The 18369-nt window shown below is 35.3% G+C and overlaps 1 protein-coding gene across 2 annotated transcripts in view; it reads left to right on the top strand.

Moving 5' to 3' along the window:
• The window catches only part of SBF2 (SET binding factor 2), a 313031-nt gene that overhangs the window by 186905 nt on the left and 107757 nt on the right, over positions 1-18369 (top strand). For both annotated transcript variants that reach the window (XM_087821725.1, XM_087821727.1), the window contains exons 15-16: positions 3900-4009; positions 5467-5616. In XM_087821725.1, coding sequence (XP_087677851.1) covers positions 3900-4009; positions 5467-5616 — 260 coding nt within the window. The remainder of the gene's footprint in view (positions 1-3899; positions 4010-5466; positions 5617-18369) is intronic.

Genomic DNA, 18369 nt, shown 5'->3' with positions numbered 1-18369 from the left:
CAGATTATTTTCCAAAGCAGCTGCACCACTTTACATTCCCACCAGCAATGTGTGGGCGCTCCAGTTTCTCCACATTCACTAATGAGGCAGAGCATCTTTCATTTACCTATTTGCCATTGTTGCATCTTCTCTGGAGAAATGTCTGTTCAGATCCTTTGCCCATTTTTAAGTTGGGCTATTTGTCTTTTTATTATTGAGTTGTTAAGAGTTCTCTATATATTCTGTACACAAGTCCTTTATCAGATACATGATTTGTAAATATATTTTCCCGTTCTGTGAGTTGTCTTTCTTTACTGATTTATCTCTTCTTTTTCTCGAGGGAGGTATGTTAAATCTTTCATGATAATAGCAGAATTGCCTTTCTCATTTTAGTTCTCTCTCTTTTTTTCTTTATACATTTTGAAGTTGATTTATTGGGTGCAAATGTATTTACAGACGTTACAGCATCCTGGTGATTGATCCCTTTGTCACTATGAAATGTCCCTCTTGTCTCTAATTGTGCTTCTGGCCTTAAAGTGCTCCTTGATGTTGGTACAGCTACACCAGCTTTCCTTTGGTTAGTGTTTGTACAGTTTATCTTTTTTATCCTTTTATTTTCAAACATTTTGGTTCCCCATATTTAAGGTGTGCCTCTGGTAAGGTGGTGTGTTTCTTTAGCAAGTCTGACTGTCTTAGTATATTACCTGTTTGTAACTCATTTATGTAAATATAATTACTTATATGGTAATGGCTTTAACGTAATTTACTGGGTGGGATTTTTCTATCTGATCCTCCTGTTTTACTCTTTCCCTTGATTTCTTGCTTCTTTTGGATTAATAAACTTTTTCTTTTTCCGTAATTTATCTCGTCATTTACACATTTCTTCAATGTTCTTTTGGAGGTTTACCTAGAGACTATGGCGCACACCCGTTTTTGTCTGTTCAGCTTTCACCAGAAACTTAGCTGGTCATGGGCAGCCTCGCCGTAAGCCAGACCCGAGCCTGGGTTCTCAGCCTCTTGTCTGCACACAGTCTTGACAGATCTCCTGGGGAAAGTGGATGTGTGTCTCCAGCCTTTTCCCTTCGCTGGCCTTTTAGGTCCTCTAATATTTGTATTTCTGTAGCTCTCTGACACATTTAAATAGATAGTTTTTGCATTTTATCTGACATTTATACCTGTCCCTGGTAGAAGTTTTAGTTTGCTACAAAACTGTTCCATCCTACCTGGAAGTGAGTGTAATTTTATTATTAATGGGTAACAGTGCATTAATTATATTATTTATGTAATAATGCTGATGATTTATGTATTATTAACATTTATGTTATGTATGTAATAGTAGTAATATTGCTTATTTGTTTAGTAATGTTAATTTGCCACTTTTCTAAGAATTGAGAGCTTTACTGAAGTGTTGCTTGTACATTCACACGAAGAGGATGCAGAAGGTAGACGTGTTAGGGTAAATAGTTATTTTTTGAAGGATTTTGGTCACATAATTTTAATATTCGTAAGTTTGTTGAATGCTTTATTTAAATATCCACATGAACAGATTAGAAGTTCCTTTACAGTGTAATATGCTTGAATTGTAGCCTTAATTGTCTCAATTTATCCTTGTATAATCATTTTGCAGTCTTCATTTTCAGTTCACTTCAAATTCTTTGTTTAGGCGCATGTGGAATGTCTCACTGTAACCAGTGAGACAGGTACACATGACTCAGTATTTGGCCCTGCATGTACTTCCTGTAAAAGCCAAAATGAATGAATGAATGAATGCATGCAGGGGCCTCTGTCCAACTTTCTGGTTTGTTTGGGTTGGTCAGAATCAGGATTTCCCTAGTCCTAAAATTAAAAGCTGTGAATGTTTCATTTTACATGATACTCATTTAATGAGTATAGAATTGCTCTGTTACCTTAAGAGACATTCACATTTTGAGAAGTTAACTGGTTTCATCTATTCCTCAGAGAGGCCAGAGTAATGATGATTGGCTGGAACTATCATTCAATAGCTAAAGCCTTAGAAAGGAAGTCCTCAGAAGTCAAGTACCCATAAACCAGAGTTGTTATCAGATGTTAGAAATCTAGTATTAGAATGCCGCAACTGGGGATTTGGCCAGTCCCTGAAGTATCAGTAGCTCCAACAGAACTCTCTTCTGGGAGTGAACTAAGTAATAGTCTCCAACAGGAAATAATAATTCCCAGATGCTAAACAGATTCATTGTAAGAAAACAGGGATTTTTAAATGCCTGGTTCTAAAGAAAATTTAAAATACTGCTAAAGATATTCTACAAGTAAAAGTTTATAAACAGCTTGAAGATGTTGCTCTCAGTAAAGTATGTGGTGTTTTTTGGAGACTCTTAAGACTTTTTTACTCTAAATATAAATTGATTTCTATTTCAGTCTATGCCATTAACCTACGTGTGTGGGAAGCACCAGAGCCCACAATTAAAAATGAGCATTTCTACCCTGGCCTGTGTGGCTCAGTTGGTTGGGCGTCATCCGGTCCACACAGAGGTTGTGCAGATTCGATTCCCAGTCAGGGCACACAGCCAGGTTGCGGGCTTGATCTGCCGTAGGGGGTGTGTAAGGGGCAGCCTATCAGTGTTTCGCTTTCACATTGACATTTCTTTCCCTCCTCTCCCTTCCTTTCTAAGAATCAGTTTTAAAATCTTAAAAAAAAAAGAAAAAAAAAAGGAATGAGCATTTCAGACAGAAAAATCATATGAAATAATCTAATTGACTACCATGGTCATGCAGAAATTAATATACAATTAAAAATGATTGGAAGAAAATTGGTAAAATCAAAGTAAGATGTGTTGTCTAGTTAATTATATTACGTCAATTGATTTCCTGATTCTGACAAAGCACTTTAATTATGTAAGATGTCACCACTGGGGGAAGCTGGGTAATAAGAAGAGCATGGGTCTTCTTTATACTATTTTGCAACTTTTTGCGAGCTTATAATTATTTTAAAATGTTTAAAAATGATTTGAAGGTTATGAGGTTTCATATTGATGAAATGGAAGGGATGCTAATGAGTAAGATATGATAGTCTTTCTTGTTAGGTATGGGGAGGGCTTATGGGATTATGCCTTTAGATTCCAAGAGCAGCTCTGAGCTATGAGGAATTTTTTTTTTTTTTTGGCTTAAGAATTATTGATGCTACCTCATTTGTACAAATGATACAATATAGTTCTTTGTGAAATTATACTTTTTGTTTAACAAGAACTCCTTTCATTTATATCCTTCTGACATTTTTTTAATAAGTTAAATTTATCTTAAGTAATTTTAGCTCATATAATAGACTGGAATTATCCAATATTATGGTGAAGGTGACAGTTACCAAGTTCACAGGACTGAAAAGCAGCTCTCCTAAATTTGTATAGCAGTTACTTGGCTATGACATTTCTCTTTTGGTAAAGTGCTCCTTCAAGTCCCTTCTACTTAAATTTGTAGAATCTAAGTAGGGGGTATGTGGTTTTTCTTTGGTAATGTAGAAATATCAACTTCTTTTTTTCATTAGTAGTCCTCTTACATGTAAACATTAGCTACTTTTGTCATGATCCTATACCCCAACACTTATCAGTTTGTTTACAATTAAAGTTAAAATAGATGTTTACCTTTGCTTAATATGATTTTACTATGAACTATGAATTAATTTGCTTGAGTTAAGTGTATCATTGGAATCTATCCTGTGAAATTATCCTCAGTAAGTCATTGACTAGCCTGACACTTTAAAATTTGAAAATACAATCAAAATAATGAAATGGAATACTTTCAGCGCCATGTGACAAGGGAAACAAATTTTAAGCGTCAGTCATGTAAATGGTTACAGTCATATAAACGCAAAAGAATGCTATTCCCCTTGCTTTATAATTGCCAGAGGAGTTTAATTTACTTGTGTTTTCTTTCTATTCCTTTACTAGTTTCAATAATGGATAAGGTGACAACAGTTTTCAACAGTGCACAGAGATTGGAAGTTGTTAGAAACTGCATCTCGTTCATTTTTGAAAATAAAACATTGGAGACTGAGAAGGTAAGAAAGCGCCGTCTCTCGCGCATGAAGCCGGAACCTCCCGGGCCCACACGGCAGCTCGCCGCTGACCCCCGCGCCTGTCCTTTTCCTTAGCGAGCATTCTGAGCGTTTTGAATGAAGTGTCGAGATTTAGTGGTAGCCAAGCCTGACTTCATGGCTGCCGGCAAACAGGGAGGGTCAGTGTTTCCCTCAAACTTTCAACCTTGTTCATTAAATCCTATTTTGGCATATTACTTAGGAACTTGACATTTTATTTTGTTTTTTTAATTGTTCAGTTACATTTGACATAAAAAATTATATTAGTTTCAGGTGTAAAACATAGTGATTAGACATTTATGTAACTTATAAAGTGATCACCCTGATAAGTCTGTTACCCATCTGACACCACACACAATTAACATTTTAAATATAATTATATTTATGGCAAAGAATCTAGTTGGATAAGTAATAAACTGTGGTGTTCAACTCAAATGTGCCTTGTTAAAGCAGATTTTCTTGCCTTCTTTAATAAAACATGCCAAACATAATGTAACCTCTTAGTGATTTTCATCACAGTTATAAACATGTAAAGCATGTAAAGTTTTGACCCTTACACCTAATGACCCCACCCCTCTTTCTATTTTGAGGTTGTTCATTTTCCCTTTTTTCATATGGTTGAAGTGTTACAGACTTTTGTTCCCCTGCTTTCAGCTTTCACATCCTGTTTCTTGTACCTGTCCATAAAAGTATTATGCCCTCCTACTCTCAGGCTTCTTCCCTTCCTTCTTATTTGCTCCTTTGTTCTGCTTTTTAGATTTTGAGAGTTAAATAAACCTATTATTGTTTTATTTAAAGCATGTTAACTAGGCTTTACGTGGTGAACTGGAGGAGGCATTCTAATGAGTGATGAAGTGAAAGGTTTTTTATGAATAAACCTAAAAATTTCTATTTGTTGCTGAGTCCCTTTTTTTTTTCATTATTATGATATTGAAATGAGAAGAGATTGTAGTATTTTCCAGTCATAAATTAAAACCAAGTAGTGATTAAATAGCTGACCAGTTTAAAAGTAGGAAATCACCTGTGTGTGTTTCTTGTCATTTTAATTTTTTTTTTCCTATTCTTGCCATGGAGATGTGGCCAGTTATTGAGAGACAGAATCTAAGTATCTCTGGCTTTGACTTGTGATCTGAAGTAACAGTTACTTGGTGACCAGAGTTTTGATGAGGTTTTTAAAAGTGTAATTTAAAAAAAATTTATTAAATAAACTAATTCTACTTATTTTTGTGCTTGCTTATAAATAAAAATAACTAAAAATCCATCTTTTTATAATTGTCCTCAATAGTAAGCTACTCTTTTCCAGGAGTTTAATTTTACTAACTATTCAGTGGTTTACAGGAAGCACTTGAATTTTCAGTGAGATTACAAGTTAATTTTCTCCAGTGGCGCCTGTTGTTCACGTCTGCCTCTTTTGTCCTCAGACCCTTCCTGCTGCACTGCGAGCCCTTAAAGGAAAGGCAGCAAGACAGTGTCTCACTGATGAGCTGGGTTTGCACGTCCAGCAAAACCGGGCAATACTAGACCATCAGCAGTTTGACTACATAATAAGGATGATGAACTGCACTCTGCAGGTAATTTTTAGTTTTTTTCAGATTATTTCTTATTTGTGAATACTTTTATTTTTCCAGGAAATTGGGTAATTGCCAACATATCAAGGTCTTGAGCCTTCCACAGCTTATAGAATGAAGAGCCAATACCCATCTTATTTTTAACAGAAACACTTATTTATTCCTTGGCATAAATATTTAGAGTTTTTCATTCCTTGCTTTCTCCTTAAAAATACTAAGTTATTTTACTGGTTTTTAAAGCAACCTTTCTGAAACCAAACAGCCATCTTGAAAAATATTTGGTTATATTTTACTTAATGTGTGTAATCATTTCAAACCTATTTCAAAAGATACCTTTCTCAGAAGTTCTAACTTAAAACCTGGCATCAAAAATGTAATCTTATAATAAGTACTTTGTAGTTCATTTAAGCAAACTGACAAGATAAGAGATGATTCACCTTTACTGGAAATACAGTCTTACTTTTTAGAGTATAAGAGACTAGCTGTCATAGTTTGTAATAAAAATTGAACACAACCTAAATGTTTACCATTTGGATATTAATTAATTTAATTATGGTACAGCTCTTCTTTGGAATAGTGTTCAGCTACTAAATAGAAAGAGATGAATCTATAATGTATACCCATATTGAAAAACTTCTGTTATACATTGTGAGGTGGGCAAAAAGGAAGTTACATAAAGTAAATATAATATGATTTTATTTTTGACCTGAAATTACATGTATTTATATGTATGTATACCGTAGTAAAAATCTGGAAGGATATGTACACTAAATTCTTAAAAATGTAAATGATTATCTCTGGCACATGGATTAGAAGAGTTTTGACTCCCAATTTATTTTATTTTTTTTTTTCTTTTCTTTTTTTTCAGAGAGAGGAAAGGGGGGAGAGAGAGAGAGAGAGAGAGAGATCGAGATCGAAAGAAACCTCAATGATGAGAGAGTCATTGATCGGCTGCCTCCTGCACGCCCCTGACTGGGGATCAAACCCGCACCCCGGGCATGTGCCCTGACTGGGAATCGAATCCCGATCGCCTGGATCCTAGGTCTATGCTCAACCGCTGTTGACTCCCAATTTAAACCTTTCTCAGCTTGAAACACATACACACACACATACACATACATATACAAGCATAATTAAATTATATGAAACATAACGCATCTATTTTATAATTTTAAAAAGATTCTCATTTTTGTAGTGAGGAACTTATCAAACACCTTTATGAGAAGAATACAACACAATAAATGTGCCCTAAAAAAACCATATGTCATTTGTTACTGTTACTTTGGTACTGTTATTATAGAGAACAAAGGAATGTGATTAACAGATCAAGGTCTCTAGAAGCCCTAAAGTTAGGTAATTTCCTGATTCCCTGTACTAATTGGTGATACAACTACAAAAACTGGGTTAGGGAGCTTTCTTCCATTAGTACTTTCTGTGCTGTTTATTTACTGAAGAACTGAGTTTTAAGGCTTTCTCTAAACTTAATTTTAGCATATACTAGTTAGTAAGTCACTTGTAGAATAGTCAGTTACCCTTGGGCTACAGATGTTTTTCTTTTTCGTTTGAATACGTATATTTCTGAAAAAAATAAAGCATGGATGTGTCCTTCTTTAAAATACATCTGGAATGATGGGCACCTAATATTTTATATATTTCAGTGTTTCATAAACACGTAAAACCAGAGCCTGTCCTCATCATAGCACATGCTGTTGTTGAACATTAGGTAGAGGCTCTTCTGAGTTATAAATGGGCTCACATGTGGTATTCTTATTTTAATGGGTTATTTATTACCAATTTGGGATTTATTAGTATTTCTATTACTATTGCAACAACGTTACTTGTGGGGATTTAACATGACATTCTGAACATTTTTTATAAAAGCATAGAGTTTCAAGGCAGAGAGGCCAAACATCTGTGTTGTTGTTTTAAGAAGAAACTTTAAATAAACTAATTTTAGGTAGTGATTCAAAAACTTTAGTAATTTTTGCTTTTCGTGATTTTGAAGTTATTCTGTCTTGCCTGTCCTCAAGGGAAAATGAAACAGAACGTGAGTACTGCCAAGGGGCTATTTTATTTATCAGGTTCTTTCAATGCCAAGATAAATTTTTAAAGGACTGGTCTATCAACCTGCAGAATTCAAGACACTATGGTACTAACATAAGCATCAACAAATAGATCAGTGGAAAAGAGCACCCAGAAATAGACCCACATTTTTGGGATTTTTTACAAAGACACCAAAGCAATCCAATAGGGAACAAAGTTTTTTCCAGAAGTAGTGCTGGGATGACTGATTATCCATATAGAAAAGAGTGAATCTCACCCACTACCTCACATCAAACACAAGAATTAATTTGAGGTAGAGCATAAACCTAAACATAAAATATAAAACCGTGAAGCTTTGAGGGGAAAGCATGGAATAGTTTCATGACTTAGGAATGGGCAACAGTTTCTTAGGTCACAGAAAGTGATAATCAAAAAAGAAAAAAATGATCATTATACTTCAGAATTTAAACTGATGTTCATCAAAAGACACCATTAAGAAAATGAATACAAAGAACTGGTGTCACGTTTATATAAAGAACTTCTACAACTTAAGAAGATACAAACAAACAATTTTTTAAAATGGACAATTTGAAGAGACCCTTCACAAATCAGATATGTGATAGTCAATAAACATATGAAGAAGTGCTCAATATCATTAGTCACCAGAGAGATGCAAATTAAAACCATTGTGAGATACTGCAGTTGACCCCTGAACAATACAGGGGTTGGAGAACTGACCCTCTCCCCACCTGTGGGACCCCCTCCACCCTGTAGAAAATCTGAGTATAACTTTTTACTCCCCCAAAACTTAACTACCTCCAGTTGTTCCTCGGTATCTGAGGGGGATTGGTTTCAGGATCTCTGTGGATTCCAAATCCGTGGATGCTCAGTCCCTTGTATAAAATGGTGGTAGGTCAAGACATACAGTCAGCCCTCTGCATATGTGGACTCCCAACCACAGACTGAAAACAGTACAGGCATTTATTTATCAAAAAAAAAAATCAGCATATAAGTGGACCACACAGTCCAAACCTGTGTTGTTCAAGGATCAATTGTACTGTATAACCACTAGTATGGCTAAAATTAAAAAGACTGACACATTTTGGCAGGGTGGTAAAGTAACTGGAATTCTCACACTTTATTGTTGAGAATGTAAACTGGCACAGTCACTTCAGAGAAGTCTGAGAGATTCTTATAAAACTAGGTATAGACTATCCTGTGAGCTAACAGTTTCACTCCTGCGCCTTATCAAAAAGAAATGAAAGCCTCTCCAAAACAACTTATACAAAAATATTTGTAAGAGCTTTATTCATAAATAAATAGCCTAAAACTAGAAACAGCCCAGGAGTGCATCACTCAGCAAACAGATTTTTTAAACTGTTGTATATTTATACAGTGTAATGCTGTTAGGCAATAAAAATAAACAAACTAACGATACATGCAACCATTTGGATAAATCTTATAAATATTATTACATTTGTCAAAACTCAGTGGATATACACTTAAGATTTGAATAATGTATATATATTTGTGCAGCAAAACTAAAAGCTATAAACAAATATTGAACTCTAATAAAATGCATGCTAGAGCACTTAGGGGCAAGTATAATTGATGCCTGCAATTTACTTTGCAAAGCACTAAAATTAATATGAATTAATGGATAAATGGATGGATAGATAAATGATAAAGCAAGCATAGTAAAATGTCAGTGGTACAGTCTAGATAGTAAGAATACAGGCATTCAGTGTAAACTTTCAACTTTGATATACATTTGAAATTTTGAGCATAAAATAAGTAAACAAATAAATACATAATTACAAAAAAAGCTCAAGGTATAGGCTAAACATCAGACTAGACACAGTGAAAAAGTCATATAGTGAACTGGAATACACATCTGAAGCAATTACACATAGTGGAGCAGATTGAGACAAGAAGATGGAAACTACAGACGGGAAGTTAAGGTACATGGAGTATGTAATGAGATGATCTAACATGGTACCATCCAGAACGCTGTGAAAAGATAAGGAACTTGTGTCAGTGACTTTCAATTCACTGAAAAAGTCTTATTATGGGGTTGGGGGGGGAAGTAAGCTACTAAACAGTGGGCTCAGTGTGATGTCCACTGAATGTGGTCAGTATCTCTAAAGTAACCAGGAACCTACCTTACTAAAGAGGAGAAGCTTCAGAGTCAAACCTTGAGTATTGTCACAGCTGGAAATTCCAGTCACCAACAATTTATAAAATTTCATTGGTTGCTAGATAAATTCTTACATTGAGCTTCTTAGGCTGAGGACTCTGAATAATATAGGAAACCAGATAGATGTTTTAAAGTATGAGAAACAAAACTTCTCTTCTGGAATCCCAAACTTTTCACATCAGATTGAATTAATCTAGAAGTTTTTAAGGACATTCAGGTACTGCTGATGACCAGTTTGTATGTATGAGGTAGCAGATTTGGGCTTTTGTTAAGTGCTGTGGTCTGAATGTGCCCTCCCAGATTCATACCTGACTCCCAAGGTGATGGTAGGAGGTGGGGCTTTGGGGAGGTGCTTATGTCCTGAAGGCAGAACTCTCATGAATGAGATTAATGCTTTTATAAAAGAGAGCCAACTGAACTCCCTGGCCCCTTTGACCATGTAAGGATACAGTGAGAAGTCAACAGCCCAAAAGAGAGCCTTCCCCCAACCACGCTGGCACCCTGATCCTGGACTCCCAAACTCTGGAACTGTGAGAAACAGATTTCTGTTTATAAAACACACAGTAGTATTTTGTTATAGCAGCCCAGACAGACTAACATCAAAATTATATTAATCAGTAGAATATATCTTGCTTAATGAGGGCCTATCTTTTACTTCTTTTCTCTGTATTCTCCTCCAAAACATTAACTGATTTCTACATGTACTAGTCTCTGTGCTAGGTACTAGGTACTGGACATACTGAGATGATTAAGATATTATCCTGGTTCTTAAGGAGTTTACAGTCTAGAAGGAAAAATTCATGGGTAAACCAGTATTTATAATATAGTGGGATGTTAACACCTATGAGTGAAAAAGTACTATGAATGCTGTTGTAGGGTTGCTGGATTTAGTGTGGGAAGGAGGTAGTCAGTGAAGGCATTTATCAGACAAGGATTGGGAGGAAGAGTATTCCAGATCAAGGAAGTTGCCAGTAGAAAAAAAGAAGCATATGAGGGCCTGTGTTTTTTGTAAATTGAAATATATTTCTATTGTGTGTAGTGTAGAAAGGTGGTGGGAGATGAGATAAGTGGGGTAACTTCTGGTTAAAGTGAAAGGATTGAGTATTTAACCTCAGCTACTACCCAAAACCCCACTAAAACTAAAGTAAAGGATTTTTAAAAATACATAAACCCACAGCCAAAACAGGAGACAGCAACAACATTTTGGAAACTAGAAAGCTAATGGGTGAGTGACTTAGCAGACCCAAGAAAGTATTTTCGTAACTGACAGTTGTAAAACCGTTGAAGCAGCCCAATTTGCAGAATGCAAAAGGCTCAGTAATTAGGGACATCAAGTTATCTCTGAAAGCAGGAGGTTATGGTGGGGCTAAAGTGTTAAAAAGAGGATTGGTTGAAAGTCTCCTTAAGATACAGTTGGATTCCCCTCCCAGTTCCTTTTCTAATTCTGTGTAAACCGCCAGCTGCCTCTCCTTCACCCTAGCAGAAGATTAGAGGTTTGTTTGTATATTTATTTTTAAGAGAGAGGACATCACTAGCCTGGGAGACACTAGGTCTGGCTGAGGGAAATTCTGTTTTGTTACAAGCAAGGAGGTTAAGTGAATGCCAAATATTGAGAATACCAGCTGACATTCCCTTCAGCTCCCAGAACTCTGGCAGCCTGCCCTCAAGGCAGGACATTGGAAGACAGTTCTCTGAGAAATGCATCTGCCCCAAAAGAAAAAGATTTTATAAGGATCCTGAGATCAGGAGTTTCTCAACAGAACAGCTCAGCTAGGTCGAGCCATGGTGAGGCTCGCAGTCAACGAGCTCACTGTGTACGCGTTTTCATCTTGTCGCCCTCCAGTTTCTTTCCTGTGGAGGATGACCTAAGCAGAGGCCCTTTGAGCAGCCAGCCCCTCCTCCCTGCGTTGTCCCCAGCTGCTTTCACCCCCAGCCCCTTGTAAAAGAACCGCTGGTCAGCGTCCGTAGCTGTCCCTCCTTTTCCTTCTTGGGTGCCCGTGTCACTCTGACCGCCTAACACAACCTCAGCTTTTTGGGGCTCCTGAAAATGGGTCAGCCACAGTCACTACTACCTCTAGAAGTAGGCTCAAAGAAATTAAGTAATTTTCCCAAATCACACAGCGTGTAAATTGAAGAGGTGAGCTCTAAGTGTAGTTTGTGTTTTGTCTTGTTTACGCTGTGCCTTTAACTGATGACGCGTTCTTCAAAAACTGGCAGTAGGTGCTCTGTAACTAAACTTAAGTTTAGATCAGGAACCTGTATTCTGGAAACTTGTGAATCTTTATTTTCATTTTTAAAAATAACAATTGCTACTGGAAAACCTCCACCTTAACTGAAGGGAAACAGACCTTGTTTGTATTGTTCATCATTGTATATCCAGTATTGAGCACAGCACCTGGCACATAGAAAGTATTCAGATAGTGTTTGAATACATGAATGATTACACAGTTTTGTGAAAGCAGTAATTGTTGAAAGGAGTCTACTTTCATAAGTTACTTATCAAGGAACTAACTTGGTTGTCAACAGCTTTGAGTTTCAGATTTAGGAGAAAATTCATAAAGAAGTTAGCTATTCTAACAGCTATAAGATTTAGGCCAAATCTTTGGCTATCATCACTCAACCAAAATCATCGATGAGACCACATTGATAAATCTAGTGGAAACTTTTTCAGTTCCTATCTTATTTGACACATGGTAGCATTTGATGATGAACACTGCCACCTCTTTGCCAAACCCACTTTCCTTATCTTTGATGATACAATTTCTGCTGGTATTCTTCTTTTTTTAATCTCTTTAGTAGGGCTTTGAATTATTTTAGCAAAAAGGAACTAGAAATGGGAGTGGGAAAAGCGCTCCATTCACAATAGAAATGCGAACTATAAAGTACTTTAACAAAGCAAAATAGTTTTAAGAAGAAAACTTTAGCCCAGCCGGGCGTGGCTCAGCGGTTGAGCATCGACCTAGGATCCAGGCGATCGGGGTTCGATTCCTGGTCAGGGCACATGCCCGGGTTGCGGGCTCGATCCCCAGTCCAGGGGCGTGCAGGAAGCAGCTGATCAGTGTTTCTATCTCTCTCTCTCCCTCTCCTTTCCTCTCTCTGAAAGAATCAATTAAGATACAGTTTTTTTAAAAAAATAAGAAGAAAACTTTAGAGGTTTATTGAACTTAGCTTGAGGTGATTCAGTTTCAACATTAGACCGTGCTGAACTACTGTGTGATGTTCAGTGATTTAAACGCAAGTACTACATTGAAAGCAAGGAAAGTGCCATTGAATGTCATGGGCTACTTAACCACTGGAAAAGATTAATTAATGCTTTTTGTTCTAATCATTATTTTTATTAAGAATTTTTTTTAGAACAATTTTAGGTTAACAGCAAAATCGAGGGAAGGAATAGAAATTTCCCATATACCCTCTGCCTCCACACATGCATAACCTCCCTTATTATTAGCCTTTCCCACCAGAGTGGTGTATTTGTTACAATTAATAAACCTTAGCTTGAAGTGATTTGGTTTCATTGACACATCATAATCACCTAACTTCCATAATTTACTTTATGTTTCACTCTGGGGTGGTACATTTATTGGGTTTGGATAAATGTATAATGAGATATATCCATCATTATGGTATCATACAGAGTATTTTCACTACCCTAAAAATCTTCCGTGCTCTGCCTGTTCACTCCCCTCCCAATTATTAATGCTTTTGAATCTAATCAGATCAAAAAACCAGTTCCAGATTTTCCATCCTTAAATTGCTTTTCTCTTGTAGCAACTTCTGGTGCAGATCAGGAAAATCCTTACGTAGCATTCTTCATTGTCTGCAAGTTTGTATTATACTTATCTTAGTTACATCTGTCTAAATGTGTAGAAAAGACCAACAGTAATTTCCAAATATTCTGTACAAAAAATAATTGCTTTTGTAAATGGAATTTAAAATATTATCTTATCTAGTTCTATCAGATTTTATTGAGTGTTTACCATACATATCTAAGGGACATCTAATGGAAATTTAATAGACTGCTGAAAAGAACAGGTTTGACATTCTGTTTGTAGACTATTTGAGAACAGTCAGTGATACATAGTAATTTGTGTTTTAATGACAAAAATTTGAGCTATACATGTAAGGCTAACCTGTGCTAGTGAAACACTTGGCTAATGTATTAAACTTTATTTGCAGTTCCACTTGACCTTGTTTTCAAGTAGTTGTGTGACTCGTGAAATTCTGTTTGTGAAAAGTATAGTTATTTATGACATGTATTGTTTAAAGAATAATAATAAAATAAACATACATGTGCCCAACACCCCACTGACAAAATAGAACATTAACATTGAGTTCCTTGGAAACTCTACCTCAAAAGCTCCCACCCTTCCTCTCAGGGTCACTCTCCAGAAATTTGTGTTATTTATTCCTTTGCTTTCCTCATGGTTTTACCCCCCTATGTGTACTCATAAAATATAATTCAGTTTCGTTTTGCCTGTTTTTACCTTCATGTAATTGGAAGTATCTTGTTCTTTATTTGATACAGTTAGTATTTATTGAACAGCTCATAATGCTCATCTTGTTGATGCATGATAGTTATGGTTTATTCCTGTTCACTGCCGTGCGAGTCTATTCTACCATTGAAGAATATTTGGACTATTTTCACTGTGGGCATAATTGAAGAAAATGTTGTAACGACCATTCTTGTACATTGATACACTTTGGAATTGCTAAGTCAAGAGTGGAATTGCTGAGTCAAGAGTTTGTGCAACTTCAGCTTTACAAGATTATGACAGATTTTCCAAAATAGCTATACTAATTTACAACCTTTCAGCAATGTGTAAGAGTGTCTGTTCACATCCTTGCCAACTTCAGCTATTAAAAATCCTTAATTTTGCCCAGCCGAGCATGGCTCAGTGGTTGAGCATTGACCTAGGATCCAGGAGATGGAGGTTCGATTCCCGGTCAGGGCACATGCCTGGGTTGTGGGCTCTATCCCTGGTTGGGGCATGCAGGAAGCAGCCGGCTGATCATTGATGACTCTCTTATCATTGATGTTTCTCTCTCTCTCTCCCTCTCCCTTCTCTCTGAAATTAATAAAGATAATTTTTTTTTAAAAAATCCTTAATTTTTTAATTCTGCCAGTCCAGTGATTGTAAAAGGGTATATCATAGTTATAATTTGCATTTTATTGATAACTAATAAAATGGAACACTTTTTCATGTTTATTGGCTTTGCATTTTTTCTATGTAAAGAAATGCTATTTGCTAATTTCGCCCTTTTTTCTTTTGCATTGTTTTTTTTCTCATTGATTGTAAAGTTCTTAGTATGTTCTGAACACCAATCCTTTTATGTTCCAGGTATCTCTTACTAGTTTGTGGTTGTCATTTCCTATGATATCTTTTGATGAATGTAAGTTTGTAATTTTAATGTAGTCAACTTCATTAGTCATTTTCTGTATGGCTTGTACTTTTTTTTATATCTTGTGCAAGATATCCTTTCTTACCATGAGGTCCAAAAGATATTCTCATATTCTCTTTAAAAGTTTAGTAATTTTGCCTTTTATATTTAATTCCTTGACCTGTCTGAAATTGATTTTTATGGATTGTATGAGTTAGAGATCCAGTTAATTTTTTTCTAAATGTATAACCAATTGCCCCCAGAACGATTTATTTAATAATATACCCTTTCTCCAATGTTTTGCTATGGCCCTCTTTTCATATATCACATTTCTGTAAATATGTGGGCCTGTTCAGGATTTCTGTTCTCTTCATCTGTCTGCCTGTTTTCACAAAAGCATCACATAGTCTTAAAGTTTTATAATAAATCTTAATTCCTACAGGACAAGTCATCGTGCTGTGTCTCCTAGGAAATATCTAGCCTATTCTTTGCCCTTTGAGTTTCTATATAATTTTAGAGTCACCTTATTGAATTCCATGAGCAACTCTGTTGGGACTTTTATTAAAATTATGTTGAATCCATAATTTAGGAGAAAAGTGACATCTTTGCAAGTCTTCCTATCTATAAACATGGTGTATTTCTTAATGTATATAGGCCTTTAATGTCTTTTGTAACATTATGATTTTCTCCATGAAGGTGGTATATATCTTTTCTTGGACCTATTTCTGGTTACTCTATTTTGTTGTTGTTACTGTAGTTACTCTAAATGTTATTCTTTAAGAATTATATATTCTAATTGCTTTTTTCTGACATGGAAATATAGTCAATTTATTAATATTGCAAACTTCCTTAATTCTAATAATTTGTCTACATAGTCTTTTTAACTCTTTATGTTGACATTTATATCACCCAGTAATAGTTGTGCTTTTTATCTTATTTTCCAAACTTTATATATTTTTTCTTATTGTCTGTCAAGGATTTGTAGTATAACATTACATAGAAGTGATAATGCCCTTCTTTTAAAGTTTAATTACTGAGCTTTATATTTGCTAAAATAGTTTGATAGATGTCCTATTAAAAAGTCCTCTTCCTCCTAATTGGCAGTTACAAAATAGGCATGGGGTGTAAGGTACCACATAGGGAATATAGTGAACACTATTGTAATAACTACCTGTGGCACCAGGTGGGCCCTTGAATTATTGGAGGGAACACTTTACAACATATATCCATGTCTATCCACTGTGTTATACACTTGAAACTAATACAAAAAAAAGTGTTGAATTTTATTTTATTTTATTAAAAGGCGTTGAATTTTATGAAATGCTTTTTCTGCAACTATCAGTTGTTTTCATGGGTTGTTGAACTTGATGTGTTAGGGATTTTTCCCATGATTATTCTCATGATTGAGATTAGCCTATAATTTCTCATATTGTTCTTGACTGGTTTGGAGCAAGGTTATACTTAGCGTCAGAAGGGAAGTAGGAAGTGTTCTCTGTATCTCTTCTCGGAAAGATGCGTGTTAGATGAACTAGTGTGATCCTTGAAAGAACTCACTGGTGAAGCCATCTGAACCTAGTGTTTCCTTTGTGGTATATTTCAAATTTCTAATTATAGACTATTCAGATTTTTCATTTTTCATGAACTTGGTAACTTTTTCCTAGGAATTTGTCTATTGTTGATTTCTTCTTTTCTAAGAAGATTTTTAAAAATCGGTTTTTCCAGTTTTACTACTCTACAAACACTTTGCCTTTGAATCTTCAGTTTCTGTTCAATTTCTGCTCTATTTTATTATTTACTTTTGCCTAGTTTTAAATTTTATTTTCTTATATTTAACTTCTGAGCGGCCACAGGTTCCAGGGGTCAGCTCTTTTTTTCCCTAGTCTGGCTAGAGATTTGTCTATTTTATAGAATTTCTCAAGTTATTGGTTTCATAGATTTCTCAATTGCTTTTGTACTCTATTATTGAATTTTGATCTAATATTTGTCTGATATTTCCTTTCTTCTACTTACTTCATGTATAATTGACTCTTTTTCCATTATTTTAAGGTAGAAGCTGAGGTAGTTGATTCGAGACCTTTCTTCTTCCCTAATACAGGCATTTAATGCTATAAATTTTCCACTAAGTACTACCTTAGCAGTAGCTAACAAATTTTGATAAGATATATCTTCATTTTTATTTATTTCAAAATACTGTCTTATTTTCTTTTAATTTCTTCTTGAACCGTTGGGTTATTTAGAATTGGGTTATATAGTTAACATCTTTGTGTATCTTTCAGAGACTTCTCTGTGAATACATTCTAATTTAATTTTATTGTGGTCAGAAAACACACTTTCTATGATTTGAAACCTTTTAAATTTATTGAGACATGTTTTATGGTCTAGCTTATGATCCATATTAGTAATTATAACTTGTACACTGGAAAAGAACCTGAATTCTAGTATTTGAATCTCAGTAGTTGAGCATTGTGATATTTTAAGTCAGGCTATCCTTTTATTTTTTTCCTACTTAAGAGCTTTACAGTGGTAGTTTGTTTTTTAAAAAGAAAAAGACAAAACTGTCCTGATTCTCAAGCCTATACTTGAAAGTTCACTGATATCAGAAGTTGACAAGTGTCTGACAGCTACAGAAAAATCAGTTTGCCTCGAATATTTTTCTACTTATTCCGCACAGAAATGGACAAGCCTCACTGTGAAAAGAGAGGGAAAAAAAACAGGATGAAACACTTTTTTATAAGTACAACTTAAGATTATAGAGAGTTTGCAACAGAGACAACTCAGTTTAATAACAAGGTCAAAAGGAAAAGATTCATATCTTAGCGTTTGAATCTCCCTGACTTTAATACCTTTGGAAGGTCAGACTGATCTCTCCTCTCTTTTATCTGTGACTAATTTTATGAAAAGCATTTTATTACCTAAATCCAAACCTCCTTGTTCCTTAGTGAGCAAAGATTGACATTTTTTGAGTTGCCCTATAAGATGTTTAGTGCCCTGGCTTGATATCCCCCTACCATAAATTTTCTAAGTGATATTCCAAAAATAGCAGTTAAAAACCAAAGAAAGAGCAGTTGTGAAAAACAAAAAAAAAAAAGAAGAGGGGAAAATCATAGTTCCCATAACTTTGGGTCTACAAGACTTAG

The sequence above is a fragment of the Miniopterus natalensis genome, chromosome 11, assembly GCF_054644295.1.
Source record: "Miniopterus natalensis isolate mMinNat1 chromosome 11, mMinNat1.hap1, whole genome shotgun sequence".
NCBI classification, from domain to species: domain Eukaryota; kingdom Metazoa; phylum Chordata; class Mammalia; order Chiroptera; family Miniopteridae; genus Miniopterus; species Miniopterus natalensis.
This window is presented reverse-complemented; position numbering and strand designations above follow the sequence as displayed.